Raw genomic sequence first — 17,836 nt, forward strand, 5'->3', positions numbered from 1 at the left:
CATGGATGAGCTATCATTGTTCCTTTGTCCCCAAAATTCATATACATGATGTACAGGGTATGTAGATGGCTATCATGGCTTCAAATTTGAAAAGAATGCATCTGCGGCTAGCTAGGGGTTTTCTCTTCTTTTTTTTATATAAAAAAATCTTGTGTTCTTTATTCATAGCCTCCTAACAAAGTTTGGCTTGATTTGGACTTGTATTTGGTACTTTTTGGACTCCAGTCTCAAAAATGACTAATGGGCATCTCTTGCACCTTATGGCTACCAAACACATGTAGAACAAACGATGATGATCAGAATTGGGCTTGACCCTTGGTTGCTCCTTCATAAATCTATCACGATAGATGATTGAACTGTCGTTTTTGCCCCTTTTTTTCTTGTCAAGACTGTTAGTCCCTTTTGTTTATTAGGCTTCATTAAGTCACATACAAGATAGAAGATTTACAGTATAAAGATCTACTTCCTGTATACAGCCTTGTAGTCACACGAAATGTCTAATGGAAACTTTACACTTGATGGGTGCTTTTGTTTAGTCGATCACCAACTTTCTTTGTCCTTGTAGTCCATTCCGGAGTTTTATAACCATTCTATTATAGTCAAAGACTGATCATCATTCTTTTCTTACCTCTGACATTACCCATTGTGCATATGGCTTTTGAGGCATACCTTGTGAAGTTTTGTCTTTTTATGTATTTGCTTCAGTTTTTTCTTCACCTGGATTATGGATTTTTTTCATTTGTTTTATTAAAAAAATCACAAAAATAACAAAATAAAACCAAAAATCAAGTCAACCAAAAATAAAAATCATTCTAATAGAATTCTAAACGTTATGTACATTGTACACGTGTACCTAGGGGTTCATATAGCCTTTTTGTCACCGTACTTCTCCTATAACGCTATTATACTCTGAATTTTGTCAAGAAATTATCACAATCAAACACAAAAATTCAATGCAATTCATAAAATACTGCCCTCTAATATTCATAATATTAGGTCCTCATTTAGAATACCTCCCCCCTCTTATTTGGAGTCCTCCTTGACAAAAGCGTATCTCCAAGGGTATGTGTTGTGCTTGGGCAATAAAAAAATGTGCCTATGTAGGCCTTGTAATGTAGCCCATTATGCATACACAGTCAATGCATGGAAAGATATGTATATGGTAAGAAATTTGTAGATTTCGTTGAACGGATGTGAGGAGTGATAGTGTGCTTCACAGACAATGCAATCATTGCATGAGCCTGTGCATCTCTTACATCCCAATGAGACTCCTCAACCATAGGCAAAACAGCTCTGACAACAGCAACCCTCGCAACAAAACCTGGAGCATCCTCAACATCACCTGCATCCACATTACCAGGACGTACATCAATGCCCTGAACAATGTTCCAAACTCCCTTTGACACAAGTACATGTTGCATCATGTAAGCCCACATAGGGTAATTGTCCCCATCCAATCTGTCCTCAACAATAAACATCTTGAACACATCTGTGTTGTTGTCAACCATGGAAAAGACATGCACCTGATGTGAAAACTGCCCCGAATGAGGAGAAACTGAGTGAGACCAGCACGTGCTATAGCACAACCCGCAGTAGATTGTATGGGACCTGTTATACAGTAATTGGCACGGACAAAAATTCTGCACAAAATGACAAAATTGCCTATGTAGACTTGGCTGTAGTGGAAACGGAGGTCAAAATGAGCCCAAATAAAAAATCTGAGCAGATTAAGCTCTTCGAGCACACCCAAATTTTTTGTCAACTTGCGAACGCTCTCCAAATCTCACTAAAATTGGAGAAAGTGAGCAAGCATGTGCTGGAGCTGTTGGAGACTAAGCCCGAGAGGACGCAACCTGCTCTGATACCAATTGTTGGAATTAGGGTTACAAGGAAATGCACACAGCTTGGAGAAGACGAAGGAAGCTCAAGGCACACAAGAGAGAGTGTATTACTTAGTGTTAATCAACAAGTCACACAGTGGAGTCAGCACTAGACGAATAGGAAGCTTGGGGACTGTCCAACGCTCCCTATTGCTTGGTGTTGACCTTGGTGTTAAAATCATTACGAGAGGCAGTTGAGTCAATACTAGGCAAATATGAGGCTTTGGGACTGCCCAACGCCCCTTATCGCTTGGTGTTGACCTTGGTGCAATAGTGAAGTGAACATCGGGCGAATATGAGGCTTGGGGATTGCCCAACGCCACATATCACTTGGTATTGACCTTGGAAAATGGGTGTCGGCCTAGTAAACATCCACGGACATTACATTGTTTTGAGTCAGGGATCGGGCTTGTCGATCCACAATAGGAAAAGAGTAAGAGTGATTGCCGATGAGAGACTCACTCTAACAAGAACATTCAAGGGTTAGTTGGCTAAGCATGGGTGCCCAAGTGTGAATGGGCTAGCTCATATAAAAGTCACCTAAACCTAAAAATGACTCATTCTCTCATTTGTGCAATTGAAGAGTGCTCTTGCTCCATCTCCATCTTCTTCTTCATCTCCTTGTGTGTGTGTGTGTGTGTGTGCTTGAGAGAGAGAGTGAGAGAGAGAGAGCATTACGATGGCACGACGACAGCGAGGCAATTGAGTGCAGCACGGTGGTAGCTCCCTCTTCTTCGCAGCGAGGAATCCTCCACGAAGGCGAGCGTAGGGCGGTGAGTGACACACCCTTGCTCTCTTGCGCTTGCTAGATTAGTCTGGTTGTGTGCTTGCAGCCATTTGTGGCTCGCACACAGTGTATGGCAAGTCCCTTGCATTGACACGTGCGACAGATGTGCACATTTTTGGGGTCGCTACCGGGGAAATGTCCTGCACTAAGCTCGAATAGCACTCTATACTGCTTTGTGGTGCAATATAAAATGTAGGAAAGGTAGAGAAAGAAGGTGTGTGGCTTGTTAAGGATTTGTGACCTTTTTTTTTATTGCAGTGTACTGTTTTTGTTAATAAGGTGTTGTAAGGTACTGTGTTTTCTGTTGATAAGGTGTTAGCTTTAAGGTATTAGATCTATAATGTTAGATCTATAAGGTACAATAAGTAGATCTGTTAGTTAATTAGTTGTTGTAGTATCGTGTTACTGTGTAACAATAGCTCTGTTAGTTGCAAGTAGGTAGATTAGGTGTGCGTGTGCTCGCGCGCGTGACACGACCGCGGTGACCTTATCCAAAAAAATAAAATAAAATTTTAAAAATATAAAAAAATGAAGATTTTTAAAAAAATAAAAAATTTTAAAGGTAAGACCGAGGTCAGAAACATTTCCCAGACCCAAGTCCAAGCCCGCGCTCAGGCTCAGGCCTCAATCACTCTTTAGAATTACTTATTTTAGCCTCATGCCTAGGTAAAAATTGACCCTTTTGAGGACCAACGGAGCTTCGGATAACCGAATGCTATGCTGTAAAGCACACCACGACCCCCTGAGTGATACGCTCGTTTCGAGCTCTCACACGTTCTAATCCAAAAATTGATTGTAAAAAGACATAAAAAACATTAAAAAAGAGCAAAAACGGGATGCAAAACGCCCAAAAAATCAAGCGGTTAACCTTCGAGGATAGTTGTCGACGCTTGTAGGGTGCCAAAGGCACATGCATCTGCGCTCTAATCGTGTGCTAGAGGCCGAGCAACTAGCGAGCACTTCGGCTTACGCGGGTTCTCAATACCCACCTACCTTAGGTTCCGGGTCCTCAACGGGAACCCAAGGTAGTATCACTCATGACCCACATATTGCGTCTAGTGACTCTTCCTCTGACTACGATGTCATGGAGGGTTACCCAATGCCTCATCCTGATAGCTCAAGCCAAGACACGCATGCCATGGGCCGACGGTCCAGGCTGAGTGTGCTTAGCCGCTTGAAGGAAACCTTTAGTAGAGCCACTCGCTTCGAACATGGAGCTAACGATGTAAATGAGGGGGGTGGGGAAGAAAATACACCATTCATGACCAACGTAGACCCCATGCTCTTGGAGAGTGTGCACGTGAATACTCCATTCACTGCACCCCCTGAATCTTCAGAGCTATTCCCCTCCGAGGTTATATTACCTGATGGTAGAAGCCTTGCCGAAGTGCAAGAGGTTGAGCGATATATCATTGGGGCTAGGGAAAAGGAAATCGAGAGCTTACGCAAGGCGGAGCAACGAAGAGAGTTAAAAGCGAAAGCCCCTATGTCAATATCCTTGCTAGGAGAGCAAACGAGTGCTCCTGAATTAGCGACCACTAAGGGTCAACAACCCATAGAGAGCCACATTGCATCTAGTTCAAAAGACACCCCTAGCACCTCAATCTTAGATAGAACGTTCCTAAATGAGAACTGGGAGTACGAACTAGAGATCGACCGTAATAAAAAATTAGACAAGAAGAGTAAGAGATACAAGAGACGACAATATCGAGCAAATATGAGAGCCACGATAAACAAAGAAAGATCTATTGCAGAATGGCTTAATTATATAAGGGAAGAGCTTAAAAATACCCAAGCAAGAGTTGAGGCTCAAGAAAAACAACAACGTCTTAGACGCCAGCAAGAGGCTAACCTTGGAGTTACACATGCATTCCACGTTGAAACAAAGGATGATTGGTTGGACTCTGATACACCTCTACGATACCCTATTGAGCTAAATAGCACCTAAATACAATGCCTTATTGGACACGGGTGCTAAGTATAATTTGCTATCATATGGGGTGTGATATTAGTTGGGAAATCCACCTCTATCTGAGAGTATTATCCAAGTCAAGGGTGTCAACAAGAACAAAACTGCGGTTGTTGCAATCTGACACACTTCTGTTAGTTATGACAATGGGGTTGTAGCTCAAGACTTTTTGGTCATGCCTGTTGGAACTATGGAGGGTAATATAAACCTAGGACTCACGTGGATGATAGCCACCAAATGCACTATAGATTGGGAGACTGGGGGTGTCACAACGCAGAAACCAACTCTTAGCTCTACCACTCAAGCCATAGTCCCTGAGATATGCTTCTTAAGGAAATAAAACCCAAAACATTGCATGTCCAAGAGGTTGATCTATATGTCCCCATAGCCCAACTCTCTAGAGCTTCAACTGTTGTAGTTGAAATAAAGCTTGAGACACAAAGACCCATCATAATATAGCAAAGAAAACATACAAGTGGGTCCCTAAAGTTTCTTTAGCGACCATAGCTAGTGTTAAAAGTCAAGAGCCTGGTAAGAGATGTCCCACTCGCCCCAAGAAATGTAAAGAAACATCGTGTTGGATTCCTAAAAAACTATTGGAAGCCCAAGTCTACTATGAAGGAAATGATCAAATCTGGGTGTCAAAATGTAAATTGTGCTCTTACCTATCACCTGACCCATGTGAGCCCAATCCTGTAGCTCCAAAACGAATTGACAATCGCGAAAAGAAAAAAAATCACAAAATGTTACACACTGGCTCTAGAGCTAGTTTGGGTATCGAAGAAAGAACGATTTGTTCCACCTAGCTCAGGAACAGGGAAGTCAAATGAAGCTTCTTGCCTTCACCCATAACAACTTGGAACAATTGGTTTCAAAAGGTGACGACATTATTCCAAAAGGTATGATCTACCCAAGGAAGGGGGGAGTGTTTGCTGACATCCATCATTCACTTGCTTCCCTCTCAACCTTCCTCCGCGACCTCTTAAACTCCCAATCTTAGGGAATGTATATATAAAGGCTTATACTCATAAAAACAATATAAAAAAGTAAAAGAGCAAGAGCCACCAAACAATAATCTGGAAACTTACAAGTCCTATACATAACACAAAATCATAAAAACACATTATGCACAAGGACACAATCTTTTAACACGACCCTTATAATATTTGCACTCTAATCATCATCCATCTGTGCGTATAGATATGGCTAGTATGCTAGAGTCATCCACTCCTGCCTTGGTTGAGAGGTACCCCCGTTACTTTGCATAAGTGTTTCACATGGTCTTTCCGGTGCTTGCATGTGAATGGGATTTGGTAGGTAAGCTAGCATGTGAGAGGAATTTCGACGAGTTAGAATGGCTGATACGTCTCTTGACCACGACGGATCCATACTTAGTAGAGAGTGTTTCTCCCATTGCACAAGCCTACCCTTTTGACCAAGATGACTATAGTCATCTAGTGACCTTTTTAGTAAACATTGGTGCCTCTAATGATGAAGACAATTTACATGATTACACGGATGACACATATGGTCTCCCGGATGATAACTTTGTTTTTCTCGACAACGAGGATAAGGGTTTAGCCCTAGGGTTCCCTTCCAATCTCTACAATATCATATTCCCTTGACTCTCTAGGGGGAGTGCAAATAATTAAGTTAGGGTTCCTTATGTTGTTTAATTGTGTTCTATAAGGGTTGGTACCTCTTACCACTGATGTGCCTCTTAGAGGTATTCTTTGTGTTTCATATGTGTGTACAAAACGTGTTGTTGTTGTTAAAATTTGGACCTCCATGGAATCTTTCTCTTGTTTACTCTTCAAATCAAGCGCAATCATCAACACAAACAGGTGTTTCTTGTCCATTAACATTGCCCCTTATCTTTTTTGCATCCCTATTTGTCTGCTTTAGTTGTGATTTGTAACATAATATTCAACGCATTTTCTTAGTATCAAACATTAAATTCAATGTAATTTTTTGTCATAATCACTTGTCTAGGTTTAAAAATCAAGCAGTCCGACTAAGATAGTTGGACCAAGCTAGGCGTTAGAGATCTTCTCTTAATACCATGGGGAATGCCTTCCTAATAATCAATGGTTACTTAGGTTCTTAATCCGATTTAGGCAGCATTGTGTGCAATGTACTAGGCCTTTCTAGTGGGCTTAGTCCCTATTGAACTTTAGCTTAAGTATTATAAAGGGAGTTTACTAATGTGATGAGCCTGGGGAGGGTAACAGTGTTATATGACCCCCAAAGTTAGAAAATTAAAATGTTGAAAACAAAAAGAAAAAAACAAAATAAAAAATCAAAGTGCCACTGTAATTTTTATTTTTATTTTGGGCAAAACTCACAATTGTAAGTGAATTATATTGATCATCTCAACAAATTACAAGAACTTGTCATGCTCGTGCCGAGCCATGACACCATCCAAAGACCAAACTTACATTAGCTATCTGGGGAGCCACAATGTAAAATCTTAAGCGGGAAGAAAAATCTCAGCTTGATTTGGTACTTCACTCACATGTATCACTTATGGTACTAGAGCCCTAGAGGTTCCCAGTGTGCGCACTTTTCCTTGAAAAGCAAAAAACCAAGGGCATACAAAATAAGCACACATATCAAAATTCAATCAATGTGAAAAGACTTTGAGGGGTCAAAGAAAAGGAAATAAGTCAGGTGATGATTTCATGAGGAATTCCTTTTATCGTATCTTAACTACGTAGGTATAGCCTCTAATAAGCCCTCGGACATGAAATACTCGGCTCTCGCGATTAAACGACTTAATTGACCAGAGAAAATTGAGAGTTTGTCCATGGTATTAATAGTTGAACTCTAGTGCCTTTCGATCGTTAAATTAGCGACCCCATACTTGTTTAGTTTTTGACCTTTACAATTGTTTATGCGTTTGATTATATTATAATTTAACGTTTATTGCTGACAAATGGTTTACAATTCTGTTGCCAATCAATTTGTCTACCTCCAACTGCATATGCTTTTTAATTGTATATGAGAATGCAAGTACTGTGCCAATTTTGTTTGATTTGCAATGACTGAAGAAGGCTAAGGACATTCATCTCAAATGCTCTTCCACCTTGACGAACGAGCTTCAACACAATAGATTCCGAGGACAGAATCTACATCAAAAAGGGGGACATGTTAACCGACAAGTCAGATAGTGAAGTCAGCACTGGGTGAATAGGAAGCTTGGGGACTGCTCAACGCTCCCTATCGCTTGGTGTTGACCTTAGTGTTAAAGTCATTATAAGAGGCAATTGAGTCAATACTAGGCGAATATGAGGCGAGGAATCCTCCATGAAGGCGAGCATAGGGCGGTGAGTGACACACCCTTGCTCTCGTGAGCTTGCTAAATTAGTCTGGTTGTGTGCTTGCAGCCATTTGTGGCTCGCACACGGTGTACGGCAAGTCCCTTGCATTGACACATGCGACAGATGTGCACACTTAGTGTGAAATGGAAAGATAGATAGCCCTAGAGTGATGGGCGTATATACAATGCATGCGGGGAAAAACTTCTTAAAGAGGGAAAAAATTCCCTGGCGGTCCTAGTGTGTTCACACACATCACTATTACATGTATATGGTAACACCAAGCTCCAAGTTGAACATGTATAATTCTACACAGAAAGGAATATTTTTGGTTGCACCATTGCATGATATTGATATAACACTTAGTGAGCCATTTCATCATGAGTTGGTCGCACAATTGATAATCCTACAACCTCTCTCATATTCATACATAAAATTCAATATATTCAAATTTGGCTCTGGAATATATTGATTTTTATTTATGAATATGAGTTTATTAATATAATTTACTCAATGATATATTGACGAAGTGTTTGTTGATGTATCCATCAATTGTGAAGATACACACAAGTCATTTCTCACTAAATTTCAAAATTATTTCGTGCATGATTTGCCACTTGGAGTACCAACCTATAATCTAGAAGAGCATAGGATAGATATTATTGTTGGTGGTAAAACTCCTTATAGAGCACCTTATAGAGTGAATTCTCTCTCACACAAAGAGATGCATACCCAAATCTAAAACTTGCAACATAGGGGACTTATAAGGCCTAGTGTTTGATTGCTCTTGTTTTTCTAGTCAAGAAGTAGAATAGGAGACCTTCCGTATGCATACTTTATACAGTTGAAAGGGTCTACTGTCTTTAGCATAATTGACTTAAAGTCCAAACATCATCAGATAAAAATGGCAGATGAAGACATTTACAAAACTACATTTATGACTCAAATAGAGCACTCTATGAATTTCTTGTTATGCCTTTTAACCAATACACTTGTTACTTTCATTTGTATGATGAATCGTATTTTCATTGATCACCAAGACTTTATAACTATATTTTTGGCTTTCTAAAAGAAGCCTTAGTGTTGAGTCGAGTTAGGCATCCTTCCAATGTTTTCAGTGCCAACGATGGAGACTCATCTTAAATGTTGATGGAGTTTGTCAAATGGGTCCCTTTCATTTCATAGCCTTACAGAGCTTTTTAAGACTTTGCCTTGTTTAGTTTTTTGCTCATCTTATATTATTTTCAACATGAACACACAATTTATACTTGTTCTTTTCTCTTAGGATGTGACTACATTGCTTTTATCTTGTGTACCTTTTTATTTTTAAAGCTTTTAAAGAGTAAAGAGCTTTTTTCACAAGAACAAGTGATTGTGACTCTCTCTCTCTCTCTCTCTTTTATATATATATATATATATATATATATATATATATATATATATATATATATATATATATATTGTATTTTTATTTTCTTCATATCTTGATTTCTTTTTTGGAAAGCCATCGTGAAATCTCACCTTGTTTAATAACATACTTGTTAACTTTTTTAAACAAGCCCTGTTGAAGAAAGAAGTTAAACATACATTGATGTAAAGTATTGACAGACTGAGATTTTCTTTAATATTCTAGTTTGTAAAAAGAATCCATTTATTTAAGAACGTCATATGGGTCAATGACATTGACATTATTTTTGTACCAAAATAGGATACTTAAGTGTCCTCTTTTAAGGTTTTGAATAAAATACCATTCCATTTAAAAAAAACTCTCCAAAAATCCTTTTGAGTGACTTTTTTTTTATAAACGACTTGTATTGTTTATAAAACTTCTCTTCCTACTTTTGAACTTAGCATGATAAAGAAATAGACCCATAAAAGATGCTCTCACAAAATTATATTGAATAGATATCATATGCTTAGGAAATAAGGTGAAGAGTCACCAAGGCCTACTAAAGCTAAGACCCCTCATTAAGGGGGGATGAGAGTTATGGAGAGTGGGTATGAATGAAGGATTACAATCACATGTCATTTTATTGTGTTTCAATATAAACATTTATTGTCTATACACACATAATCACAAATGGCTTATATGTTACGGAGGGCTGGACTTAAACAACAGATTGAAAGGTTCACATTGGCCTTTCTAAAACAAAATAAAATGAAAAGGAAGTAAAATAAATAAAGGGCCCCATTGCAAAATAAAAACAAAGTAAAAAATTAATGTTTTCATAAGAAAAGGTAGGCCTCATACGCATAGGATATAATAAAATTTTAAAAATTGGTAATCCTTACATTTTATGAAAAAAATTATGTAATAAAAACATTAAAGGGGCTCATTGCCAAACTAAAACAAAAGAAAATTTTAATATTTTCATAGGAAAAAGTAGGTCTATATGCATAGAATATAATAAAATTTTAAAAATGATAATGATCACATTTTGTGAGAAATTTACATGTAATAAAAACAATAAAATAAAAAGATAGATTAAAATTTTAAACAAAATTATATATTAATGCTTTTTAATAAAAAAAGATAGATTTAATAAGCATAGAAAATAATATAATAATATAATGAGATGAAATTTTCTGAAGTCCTCAAATGAAAGGACCCTTTATCAACTCCTCACATCAATGTTTGTGAAAAGTGTGTCTCAGGTTTGCTTGAGCCGATTGAAAAATCCAAATAGCTGAAGAAGGAAAAAATCACTTGAAAAATATAAGAAAATAGAGTTAAATTGCACAAAATGCCGACTATTTTGAAAATTTTCCTCTTTAAATATATACTAAATGGAATTATTTATGTTTGCAAAATGATTTTTCCCAAATATTGCCTCACATCATGGGATCAAACTCGCTCTTTCTACTCTCATTAGATCGAATCTTTGTAAATCCCACTTCAACTTAGCAATTCAAGCTCCACACATCTCAAATAAGCACCACGTAGTGAGCGACCTCAACCTCATGACCTCACCAAGCGAGAGAGAAATCTTTGGACTGAGACACTCCACATGCAAGCTATTCCTTGCACATAATACGAGCGCAAAACATATAAAAAAAAGGCAATCTTCTTCTCCTAGCTCTATGATGTAGCCTCTCTTACCAACCCTCTGGTCACTCTCCCACCTCCAACTGGCTAGTTGCCCACCATTTTTGACCTCCCTCTGACTATGTTTGTTATTTCCTCCCTTCGACAAAGCGATATCTCACTTAAATTTTTACTAAAAGAATCAACCCAAAATCATATGCATATAATATGATTATATCCAAAGAAATGGGTCCAAAAGAGTTAGCACATACTCTAATCCTTTATTCTCTAAAGTCTTTTTCAAGCATGCCCAAAAAGTGAATGTAGGCTTTAGAAAATAGCATTTGAAAGGCTAAAACTTTTAAAGCTCTTAGGGACACTTGTCTAGCAAAGAAATTTAGAATACCTGAGGGACACTTGTCACAAACATTGATGTGAGGCCTAAGAAAATAGTATACCCATTATTTATAAAATTTCCACTGATTTTTACAAGGTTCACTTAATCAAAAAAGACTTTAACGTTGCATTGTTTATAAAAATTGTCTCCCCGTACTTATATAAATACATACATACATACATACATATATATATATATATATATATATATATATATATATATATATATATATATATATATATATATATATATATATATATATATATATATATACATACACACACACACACACACACACACACACACAGATATATATACATACATATATATATATATATATATGTGTGTGTGTGTGTGTGTGTGTGTGTATATACATACACACACAAACACACACACACACACACACACACACACACACACATATATATATATGAGAGAGAGAGAGTCATCATCCTTGCAAGTTAGATTGAGCTATGGAACCAAATAGAACATGTAGCATGCTTGAAGACTATGGATATAATGGTGGCAACTGAAAAATTGAATCCGTGAAGTTTTTGGGAGAGAAAGAAATGTAGGCCATGGTCTAAGCTAAAATGTAAAAAAGAGATTTAATGTGATCAAAAGTTGAGCACTCAAGTAGGGTATGATATACTCTCAAATTTTCAAGGAACATTTTGTGTATACAAAAAGAAGCTCTCCTACACTGCCTCAATGTCCAATCTCACATTGAATGGAGTAGGAGCTAGAGAGGGAGACAGAGATCAATGACATGCATGATTTCAGGTCAGGGCCTCAATTTTGGACTATGTCCTTCAATTTAGCATAATGGCCAAAAGTCCTGCAAAAATAAACAAATGAGCAACCTTATTTTGGTTTTATTTCTATCACATTTTAAGATACAAATGACATGAAAGTGTACATGTTGTTGTAATTAGGTGATGATGTAAACCATTACCATGCTTGTGCACAAAACATGGATAGAGATGCAAGCGAAGCATCTAGAGAGCAACATAAATGTAATGGTCAATCACATTGTATATATTAAAAGTAAGCCAACTCATCTCTTTGAAACTTGATTATAGAGAGATCTTTTGCCCGTGTGTGAGCTAAAATTATAATTTTCTATGATTCCATGATTTCTTGCAAGTGAATATGTTGGATATTTTTTTTGTGCAAAACTTTTCCTAGTACATTGGAAACTATGAGCCCTAATCTTTTCACAACTCTTCTCACGGTCATGAAAAGTTGTATAATTACATAATGTAGCAAGGTAGGGGGCCCAATCATATTAAATCGGGATTATATAGAATCTTGGAAGATGCGATCACTCTCCATAGGGGAAAGGGGTCATGTGGCATCGGGCAGGTAGGAGGCGCAAGACAAGGGCGAGCATAGAAGTGGGGTGATGATCATACAAATCCGAGGAGGGCTTGCCACATCAGGCGGGATAGAGCATGAAGCGTAGAGGGTCGACACTCTAGGCATCGAGGGGCATGATAGGAGGGCTGAAAACAATAAGGTTGATGGGAAACTTAAGCCTCCAGACTTTATCTAGAGATAAGAGTTGACTCTTGGGAAAGAAGGAGCAATTTTAGGAAAGGAGGAGTATTTTTAGGAAAGAAAGAAGTGGGAGTTAAGTTTAGAGTTCTTGTCTTGGAGCCCAAGCTTCTTCTAAAATTGGAGAACCGAAACCGTGCATCGAAATCCGTATCCCCAAAAAAATAAAAAAATAAAAATTAATAGAGCCGCGAACGTACGCGAACTTATCGTTCTTTGCTTCCCTCTATTCTTAGCTGGCCTTGAGAGCCTATATAAAGACCTCTCTCCTTCACTTTCAGAACACAAACACACACACTCTCAGAAGCGGAAGCTCTCTTGCCTTGACGTCGGAGTTACCTTCTCTCCCTCAACCTCTCTCCCTCGAGCTCTTACCTTCAAACCATTTGCATCTCCAAGTCTTTCTCTACCATTGTCGTGTTGCCCTTGGAATTATGGAGTTCTCTTTCTCTTCTTCTCTCTTCTCTACATCGATACGATGGCCTCAAAGCAAGTGACTCGAAGCTCGAAGGACGCTCATGTCGAAAAAGACGCTGTTTATGGATTCTAAATATGTCAATGGGATTTCATCTTTATGTTAGGAAATAGCTTTCAATAGAATCCTAAATTTATCGACCTGGCTTGTGACGTATGACCCTTATAACCACGTGAAAGATCTTCCTCTCTTCTGTTGCTCGTATCTCTACTTTGTGGAAACGGAGTATGGTGTTGTCAACGAAAAATGAGGATAAAGGAAGGCCATCTATCAAGTCACCCCAATCTACTCTGGTTGGGGACCTCACATTAGACCAATGAATGGTTTAAGACGTCAGTCGTCGACTCCTAATGATGAGAAGAGGTTTTGCTCTAGATGAGGAGAATCAAATAAATCATAAAGGGATCTATAAAAGATTCAGAGCACTGTAATAACAAAGCTTTTAGTAGGCCCGAATATAATTATGGGCCTTTATCTTTAAAAACTTGCTAGCTTACCCAGTTTGTACTTCTTGCTATACAAGAGGTTATGATGTGCACTATTGCCATGTCTTGCTTATAAGAAAGACACAAGGATAGAAGCAAGTAAGAGAGTGGAGCAGAGACATTGAATCCAATCGTGTTCCCATTGTTGAAACCAGTTCTAGAACCCACTCCATTTTTAAAAAAATCTCTATTATTACATCAGGTTAGCCTCGATATGTGTAGATTCTCACCTCCTTGTGAGGTTTGGTAGCTTAATGATAAACTATAGAAACCCTCAAGGTTTGACACGAGCTTGAGGCCACTTTGTACATTTTTAATGGTGAATATAATACATGCACTCACAATTGTGAGTTTGGGAGAAATAATATTAAAAATAACTTAAAATTTTGGTAAATTTAAACATTAAAACTTTTTATAATATAAGATTTAATTTTGGCATTAAATAATAACTTTTTTCATCTAACTACACAAAGAACAAAGTCTAAAAATTTCATTTTTATTGAAATAAAATAAACCTAAAGATTTGATGGAAGAACAAGACAATGTCCGATAGTATTCCTAAATTGTTTTAGAATGCCAAGGTGACCTTTCAAGTTAGAAGATCTATAGGCTGTGGATGAACACATGTCTACAATTTGTTTAAAAAATGAAATTGTATTTCAATCTTGAAAACAGAAAAAGACTTGCATTTGCAGTGTCATAGTGCCTTGTCTTTAGAGCCAGTCCCGTCGGGTGCATATGGGGGCTGCACATGTTGTATGCCCTTTGCAGAGTGGTCTTGCCTAGGGTGGTTCAGTGCTTGCACTTCCAATGCTGCAAAATCTTGCCTCAAGCTGCAATTTTATAGCGCATGCAAGAAGAAAACGTCAGAGGTGCCAAGAAAAGTAAGGGCTACAGAGTCGCAACCAATCATAGCTTTTTGAGCAAAGGTTGGGTCGTGCAATTGCAGGCGAATCACTCTTGTTTACGTTCAGTGTGACCAGAAAATGTGGTTATAGAGCATGAGCGCCTCTCACCTCCCAATTGCTGGTCGTGCTGGGTGGGACGTGGCTCTTATCTTTTGTAGGAAGGCCTTTGAAAGTGTTTTGACTGTGGGAGGTGACCCTTCCCTTTAAGTGCCACGGGGTCCCAAAGCATGGGATCAATGGTCCCAATTGAAAGACGGGATGACGATCGATCTGGATCGTTGATCGATTAAAATCTAAACTCGATATCCCGAATTTAGATTTCGAAAAACTAATCTCGAGAGGTTAACCTAATCTCGGGACGCCTCGCTTTTCCAGCCAAGTTTTGAACCCTCGTCATTAGCTTGGAGGACAACACGCCTTGATCAACATATCCGCGTACGCCTCGTTGACATAGATATGATTTCACATCTATTTGAAAATGAATTCGAGATCTCGATATAAAAACTAAACTCGAAATTTCGAGTTTAATTTTTGTGAACCCCACCATAAAAATTAAATTCAAGATCTCGAGTTTAATTTTTACTCGTCGACGACTGAGATTTACGCGCGCCTTTGATTTTGCACAAGAGCCATTAGCCATTGATCTCATGCTTTGGGACAGTGGCACTTAAAAGTGAGGGGCGGTGACAACAACGTGTTCCAACACGCACTTTTGACATAGTAGACTCAAGAGAGTCAGGCGGCGCTGCGCTCTCTTTTTATCATAAGCCTACTGTTCATCTTCACAGAAGAGTCAGGCAGCGCTGCGCTCTCTTTTTATCATCTTCATCTTCACAGAAGAGTTACGTTAATCTGAAACAGACCTGCTGCTTGATTCTCTTACAGGGCGATGGCTTCGTTCTCTGTAGACGATTTCGTGGGCAACGGCGCGCTTCAAGAGTTAGTGCCTCTTTTAACACAAGAAGGTTGGGAGGATGTGCCCACTCTCAAAATGATGAGCGCAGACGACATGGACGCACTCAATTTTTCTCAAAAACAGCGGGTAAGAGTTAGATCCTCTCTCTCTCTCTCTCCCTCTCTCTCTCTCTCTCTCTCTCTCTCTCACACACACACACACACACACACACACACACACACACTCACACACAATGAAGCTGTGGACTTTTATGTGATGAATAATTGTTGGTGATGACCATAGGGGGCCTTGGAGCTCAGAGCCTATTTGCACGATCGTATGCTTATGCAGTATGCCGATAAGCTGGAGGCCTCCGGTAAAGCGTTGTCAGAGCTGCTCACTTCAAGCCCCACGACTCTGAGTGCAGAGTTTGGGATGAAGAGAGGCCATGTTGCACGGTTCGTCGACAGGGCATCGGCATGTGCCATCATCATGCCTCCCAATCTGGCCCCCGTTCCGGTGGCTCGGCGACGGCACAGCTCCTCCTCTCTTTCGACACTCTCATCCAAAGAGGAGGAGACCCTTATGCCCGCAGGGACACCTACCGCCTTTAAGGGTGTTGTCGCTGCTGCATCAGCTCCTCCTCGGCTCTGTGGGCTTGTCCCACCGCCTCCGGTCCCTGAGGATGTCGCTCCGCTTTCTATCCTCGAGAAGATTTGTGTTCAAAGACTCACTCCTGAGTATCGGCCAGGTGTGGAGCTCTGGGATGGCCTGGGTGAACTTAAAGCGCCTCCGCCCATGAAAGCATCTGACATTTGGATGTCAAGACCCACCATCATCTTCTGCATCCGAAGACCAGGGTAAGAACCCAAAATTTCCCATTTTATTTGCATATGCTTGCCATGCATGTTTGTCCATGCATACATAATGCCACCATTTTTGACAGCCTTTGATAACGGTATGCGTGCAGATGTGTAATGTGCAGAGCTGAAGCACATCAACTTTACTCGAGGAAGCCGATTTTTGATGCCATGGGAGTGCAACTTGTTGCTGTGCTGAATGAACTAATCGATGCAGAGGTTCTACTCCTGGCTTTTGGTGTTAGGTTCGCCCTATTGTGAGAATCTTGCTGAGGATGATCATGATGTCCCCTTGCAGGTGAAGTCATTTTGGCCCAGGTTTTGGGGCGGCATGATATTTGTAGACAAGGACCGCGATTTCTTCAAAGCAATGGCAGGTGGGAGACTAGTGAAAGAAAGCTTTGTGACTGGCTTTCTTTGCAATCCTGTTTCAAGAGCAAACTTTAAAAGAGCAAAGGCGTCGGGTATACACAACAATCTCAATGGAGGGCACCTCGTGAAAGGGGGTGTTCTTGTGGTGAGGAAGGGCAGGGGAGGAGTTGCTTATCAATTTGTAGAGAGGAACTTTGGGGACTGGGCTCCCCTAGAGGAGGTGATTGAGGTGTGCAGCAAGCTCGAGCCCAAGGTCAGCTCTCTCTCTCTCTCTCTCTCTCTTCCATTTCTATAGTAGCATTTTTAAAGTTCATTGATGGACACCACTTTTCTTTCTTCTCTTGCAGCGACATTCGATGGTGAGAGAGGTCTCACTCGACCATGGTGACACCATTTAAGATTAATGTGCTCTGTAGCTGTTGTATAATTAGTGTTGCCAAATTTTGTACACATAGCCTACCAACATTTTGGATACATATTTATAACTGACAGATGCCCTCCTACCATCCAATGGTCAACCCTACCATGAAGGTTATCCACAAGCGTTATCTAGTAGCAGTTTACAATTGCTCCAAAGCGCTTCATGCTTTACAAGGCCTTATGTAGGTAGAAAAGATGTACTTACTTTATGTTAATACCACTACCAATTCAAAGTGAGAGCCAACTTGTGAAAGTTAGACTTGAGCCTTGTCTCACAAGGTGATTAAAACGTCTATGGAGCTTGGAAGCTTCGTGCTCAAATTTTTGAACCCATTACAAGTATTGTGTAATTTTTGCACATAATGTCTTTGTAAATGTTGAAATCTAGAGAGCAAGTGTGGATCATTACATAAAGCTTCTTGATTGTTGCCACGTTGAAAATTTCATGTCCTTTTTAAGGTGTATTAACTAGGCATCGTCTTATGTAGA

The 17,836-nt window shown here is 39.4% G+C and overlaps 1 protein-coding gene across 1 annotated transcript; it reads left to right on the plus strand.

Annotated features, from left to right (window-relative positions):
- The first annotated feature begins 15,540 nt into the window (after nucleotides 1-15,540).
- Nucleotides 15,541-17,586, plus strand: LOC147460406 (uncharacterized). Its single transcript, XM_086511484.1, has 5 exons — nucleotides 15,541-15,842; nucleotides 15,999-16,555; nucleotides 16,666-16,774; nucleotides 16,854-17,180; nucleotides 17,275-17,586. Exons 1-5 carry the CDS (start codon nucleotides 15,690-15,692, stop codon nucleotides 17,323-17,325), a joined length of 1,197 nt encoding a protein of 398 aa, XP_086367610.1. The 5' UTR covers nucleotides 15,541-15,689; the 3' UTR covers nucleotides 17,326-17,586.
- Nucleotides 17,587-17,836: the final 250 nt, after the last annotated feature.

Source organism: Adiantum capillus-veneris, chromosome 4, assembly GCF_014529385.1.
Source record: "Adiantum capillus-veneris isolate H3 chromosome 4, ASM1452938v2, whole genome shotgun sequence".
Lineage (NCBI taxonomy): Eukaryota > Viridiplantae > Streptophyta > Polypodiopsida > Polypodiales > Pteridaceae > Adiantum > Adiantum capillus-veneris.